This window comes from Eriocheir sinensis, chromosome 9 (assembly GCF_024679095.1).
Source record: "Eriocheir sinensis breed Jianghai 21 chromosome 9, ASM2467909v1, whole genome shotgun sequence".
NCBI classification, from domain to species: domain Eukaryota; kingdom Metazoa; phylum Arthropoda; class Malacostraca; order Decapoda; family Varunidae; genus Eriocheir; species Eriocheir sinensis.
In genome coordinates, this window is record NC_066517.1 from 3833298 (window position 1) to 3839297 (window position 6000).

Consider the following 6000-nt stretch of genomic DNA (forward strand, 5'->3'; position numbering starts at 1 on the left):
TCTCAAGAGAGAACATGTTAAGGGTGGAAAGCCTTTCTTCGCAAGATTTGTTGCGCAAGGAAGGGATCATTTTTGTTGCCCGACGCTGAACACCTTCTAATTTAGCAATGTCCTTTGCATGGTGGGGAGACCAAAACTGTACCGCACATTCTAAGTGGGGTCTGACTAAACTATTGTAGAGCGGGAGTATTACATCTTTATTCTTGAATAAAAAGTTTCTTTTAATGAAGCCCAACATTCTGTTCGCTTTATTTGCTGCATCGATGCATTGCTGTGAGAATTTGGGGTTTGACACGATTTTGACCCCCAAGTCCTTAAAGCATTGAACGCTTTTGAGTTTAACACCGCGCATTTCGTAATCGAACTTCATATTCCTTTTTCCAACTTGAAGGACCTGGAACTTGTCTACGTTAAAGGGCATCTCCCATCTATCCGACCAAGCTAAAAATTTGTGCAAATCCTCTTGGAGGCTTTGCCTGTCTTCGTCAGTGTGAACCGAGTTACCAATCTTTGTGTCGTCTGCAAATTTACTAATGCGATTATTGAGTTCAACAACCACATCGTTGATGTAAATAACGAAGAACACTGGGCCAAGAACCGAGCCCTGAGGGACGCCACTAGTGACCGGTGCCCACTCTGAGTTAAATCCGTCAATCACCACTCTTTCTTGTCTGTTGCTCAACCAACTTTTTGCGATCCATTGGTTTACTTGACCATCAATACCTATTTGCTTTAATTTTTAAAGTAATTTATGATGTGGGACTTTATCAAACGCTTTCTGGAAATCAAGATAGACTACGTCCAGTGATTTGGTTACATCATAAACTGTGAAAAGGTCGTTATAAAGAGAGAGAGAGAGAGAGAGAGAGAGAGAGAGAGAGAGATGGGTTTGTGAATGGAGAAAGGGATTTACAGAAGGAGGAAGTAAAGAGGAAATGATGGTGAAAATGAAGGGAAAGGGAACGGAAAGGAATTGGTAAGGAAGAGAAAGTAAAGGTAAAGGAGGGAGGGAGGGAAGGATGAGGCTGCGAATGGGGAAAGGGATGTGCTGAAGAAGGAAATAAGGAGGAAAGGTGATAAAGGAAGGGAAAGAAAGAAGGAGAAAGGAGGAGAAAAGAAAAAGAAAGGGAAGAGAGCGAATGGAGGGGAAAGGGAGAGAGGAATTGCGATAAGGGAAGGGAGAGAAGAAAAAAAAAGGTAGGGGAGGGACCGACAGAGAGAAAGAGAATAAAGGAAGATATATGTTGATAACGAAGGAAAGGAAAAAGAGAAAGATAAAGAAAAAAAAGGGAGAGGGAAAAAATCAGCAAAGGAAGAGAGGGAGAGAGCAAGATAGTAAAGAGAGGAGGAAGTAAAGAGAGAACAAGGGAATGATAGAGATAAAGAACGAAGGAAAGGAAAGAGAGAAGGAGAAAGAAGAACACAGAAGAGGGAGAAAAACGGCAAGGGAAGATAAGGAAAGAAATATAGAGGATGGAAGTTAAAGAGAGGACAAGGAAAAGATAAAGAATAAGAGTGAAGGAGAAAAAATAAGAGAAAGAAAAAGAAGAAAAGAGGAGAGAGATAAACGACAATGGAAGATAAGAAAATGGAGGAAGTATAGAGAAGATAAGGGGAAGAAGTTAAAAACGAAAGAAAAAAAGAAGAGAGAGAAGAAAACAGAAGAGGGAAAAAAGAATATGATGGAGAGAATGGAAAGATAGAGGTAAAGAACGAAGGAAAGGAAGAAGAGAAGGAGAAAGAAGAAAGCAGGAGAGGAAGAAAAATGAGTCTGATAAAAGAGAAGAGAAAAAGAGAAGTAAGAGGTTAAAAACGAAGGAAAGTAAGAAGAGAAAGAGAAAAAGGAAAGCAGGAGAGAGTGAAAAGGAGGCTGATGAAAGAGAAAGGGAGAAGGAAATGTAAAAGAGAATAGGAATGCATGCGGGAGAGGAAGACGGAAGGGAGATGAAGAATGGAGGGGATGGAGAGGAGAGAAACAACTGGGTTGAGGGAAGAGGGGGAGAAAACTCAGGTAATGGGAGGGAGAGAAAAGAAAAGGGAATGGGAAAGGGATGAAAAAAGGAAAAAGAGAAAGGAAATTTTGAGAGAAGACAGAGAAACTAGGGAGAAGAGACTGATGCTACGGAGAGGAGAGAGGAAGGGGAATGGAAGAGTTTTAACTGAGGAGGAAGAGGAGGAGAGGAGGACGGAAAGAATGTGATGGGGAGGTGAAAAAAAATAGATGGGAAGAGAGGGCGGTCAGGAAGGGGAGTGACGGGGAGAAGGGAAGGCTGTGACAGGAGAGGAAGGGGAGGAGAGATGAAGGAGGATGGAATGTGATTTGAGAAAAGGAAGGAGAGGAAGGGAGAGAGAGAACGGTGGGTTGCTGAAGGAGAAAAATGGTATTAGTTTTGGTAAATAGAAGGAAAGTGAAAGAGAGAAGAGAAGAAAAGAGGAAGACAAAGGGAAAAAGGAGGAAGAGAAGCGGAGGGAAAGGAGGCAATCAATCAATCAGTCAATGGGGCATACGCCGAGGGCGCGTCGCCTCATCCACCCTGCGACGCCAAGTCTGGGACCCTCCGGGCGACTTTCCATGCAGGCCCCTTCTCATCCTGAGTACCTCTTGGAAGCATCTGTCGACTTGCTCAAGCCACGAATTCAGTGGGCGTCCCCTTGGCCTCCTCCACCCAGGATTGTCTCTTACAGAGACAACCCTGTGAGAAGGGTCGGCTTCTGGGTAACGTGCCACCTGCCCGTATAGCTGGAGTTGGCGTTGACGGACTATGCAGTTAATATATGTCGAGTCAGTCTCACGGAGTAGTCGCTGGTTTGACACAAAGTCATTCCAGCGATATCCCATGATTCTGCGTAGACACTTATTACCAAAAGCATCAATCCGTCTCTTTAAGTCCCCATTAAGTGTCCATGTCTCACGGCCGTAGAGTAAGACAGGGAGTACAAGAGACTTGAAGATCCGGTTCCTTGTCCTTCTACACAGGTATCGACAACGCTATAAATTATACTCGTGCTGAGCGAGTCCATAACACCGTGGGCCAAACCAATCCGCCGTAAGACTTCCTGGCGAGACTCACCGTTGTTCTGAACTACGCTACCAAGGTATGTGAAACTTTCCGAGATCTCAATGTCCTCGCCACACGCATGAACAGACCATACTGTTTCATCTACCAATCCTCCTAACATCTGAACCTTGGTCTTGACCCAGGAAACCTGAAGCCCAAGAACTTCTCGTGCAGTGCCTCGAGAGCCATCATCAAATTCTCCTGCGACTCCGCAAGGATTACTGCATCATCGGCAAAAAACAAGGTCAGTGACCTTGGTATTACCAACGGATACTCCACAATGACTCTGGTACACAACTCTGCCCAGTACCCAGCCCATACAAGTGTTGAAAAGCGATGGGGCCTTGCCTCACTCCCGCATTCACGGGAAAGAAGCTGGACAAGCCCCCTACACTTCGCAGCACTCTCAGTCCCAGAATACAGGCCACTCAGCAAACCAATAGTCCTCGCAGGAATCCCACGGAGTCGCAGGAAAATCCCAGAGTGCCTCACAATGCACTGAGTCAAACGCCTTCATGAGATCGACATGTCGAAACTCACGTCGGCGCTCCACCAATACGCGAAGCGCTAGGATACGGTCACTTTTTGACTTACCAGGCGTGAACCCAGACTGTTCAGATCTCTGCAGCTTCAACACCTCGCTGCGAATTCGCATCAGCAATAGGTAGGGAAGCACCTTGCCTGGCACATTGAGCAGTGTAATACCACGGTAGTTGTTGTAGTCCTAACGGTCCCCTCTCCTTTCCAAATAGGGAGTGAAGAGAATGGAAGGAAAGTTAAGTAGAGGAAAGGAAGGAGGAAATGAGGGAAGGAAAGGTTTGGATAAGAAAAGTAACGGATTGAAATGAATGTGAGACGTGACAAAGGCACGGAAGGGAAAGGAAGGGAGAAAAGGGAATGGAATGAGAGGGGAAGAAATAAAAGGAAGGGACGGAACTGGAAGAGGAGTAAGAGAGGAAAATAAGATAGGAGGCGTAAGGAAGGGTAAGGAGGTAAGGGAGGAAGGGAGCTAAAATTGATTCGATGAGACTGTTTTCCATGATCATATTTTTTCCAGGTAATTGATTCGGCAGGATGATGTCAACAAAATGCATCAATATCATCAGTTTACTGACTCTCTCCTCTCTCTCTCTCTCTCTCTCTTTTATTTTTTTTATTAACACTATTACACTATATTGGAGTGCTACATAATCAATTAAGTACAGATAGCACTATAGGCCAAAGGAAGCTTCATTACAGCCGCCTATCTTAAGGCCTGCCTTGTGTCTTTTCACCCACGTCGACCTGCCATTAGCCACTGGTGCGCACACTCCTTGAAGCCTTGCAGAGTCACGCCCTCAAGGTTCTGCTGCGAGGCAAGGAGAGTGTTCCACAAGCCGACGTAGGTGTACAGGAACTGCCGCTGGTAGTGCCATGTCCTGCTGCTGGGCTGGTGCAGTTGTTCGGGGACAGACGCTACTGCCCTAGTGGTGACCAGGTTCCTGACCCCTAGGAAGGTGGGCGATAACAGCCAATACACAGAACACTGTTTGAGTTTTTGTCCCTTATTTTCAACACTAATATTTCTATTTTCCTGGACATGGGCTGGGGTGGCTCTACTACCTGCACTTCAGTGTGTCCTTGTAGCAGAAGGTCACGCCCCCGCCCTGGGTGGAGCGGTCTTTCCTCACCCAGGGGGAATACCCATTCACCCGAGCGTAATTGGCCGGCACACTATTGTCTAGAAAGATCTCACACACGAACACCACATCCACTCGCTGTTTTAAAACACTGTGGGTTAGTTCTCCGATGTTGGTATGGAACCCCCTGAGGTTGGCCGACACAATTTTAAGCTCATTAAGCACTGTACTGTGGACCCGGCGGCGAGTACCGGTAGGCGGCGCCATGGTGAGCTGGGTGCGTGGGTGGCAAGACTTGCAGGTAGAGCGGGTACACAGGTAGCTGTGGAGGCCCAATCAGCTGTCGCTGAACACTGGAGTGGTGTGGCTGTGGGTTCCAGGCTCCAGTTCTCTCTCTCTCTCTCTCTCTCTCTCTTGTTCTTTATAATTTCTTTTTCTTTTTCCTTTTCATTCCTTCCGTGTTGACAGTTGCTTGAGATTTAAGACACACACACACACACACACACACACACACACACACACACACACACACACACACACACACACACACACACACACACACACACACACACACACACACACACACACACACACACACACTATTTGTGCTTGTGCGCGCGCCTATTTCATGTGTGTGTGATTGTGTGTGTGTGTGTGTGTGTGTGTGTGTGTGTGTGTGTGTGTGTGTGTGATTGTGTGTGTGTGTGTGTGTGTGTGTGTGTGTGTGTGTGTGTGTGTGTGTGTGTTTACAGTAACGAAAGCAATTCTAGGGCAAGAAAGCAAAAAAAAAAAAAAAAAAGTCCTCTAATTGCTGCTCCTGGAAAAAAACTAAGCGTGGCGGCGGGTGAGTGAAGCGAAGCGCCACCGGGTGTCTGTTCTCCATTTGTTAGCTAGTTACTCGTCCATGCTTTTCTTGTTTCTTCCGCCTCTCCCTCCCTTTCTGTTCCCTGCTCTTCCATGTTTCCCGTGTTTCCTCCTGTACCTCCAGTTTAGGCTTTCTGTAACCTTTTCTTCCATGCTTCCCGTGTTTCCCTTTTCTATTTTTCCTGTGTATCTTGCACCTCCCCGTCTCTTTCTGTACCCTGCTCTTCCATGCTCCCGTGTTTCTTCCTCCACCTACAATAGTCCATGCTCTCTGCAACCTGCTCTTCCATGCTTCCCGTGTTTCCCTCAGGTGCACTCGTTCCTCATCACCAACCTGGCCCTGGGTGACCTCTGCATGGGCCTCTACCTCCTCATCATCGCCGCCGTGGACGTGACTTACCGCGGCGTCTACTTTATCTACGACGTGCAGTGGCGGAGCTCACCCCTCTGTCAGCTGG

General features: G+C 46.7%; 1 protein-coding gene across 1 annotated transcript in view; it reads left to right on the forward strand.

Annotated features, from left to right (window-relative positions):
• LOC126996261 (G-protein coupled receptor GRL101-like) overlaps positions 1-6000 on the forward strand; it is a 140406-nt gene that overhangs the window by 71396 nt on the left and 63010 nt on the right. Inside the window, exon 7 of the mRNA XM_050856637.1 lies at positions 5853-6000. This exon is cut by the window's right edge and continues 51 nt beyond it. Coding sequence (XP_050712594.1) covers positions 5853-6000 — 148 coding nt within the window. The remainder of the gene's footprint in view (positions 1-5852) is intronic.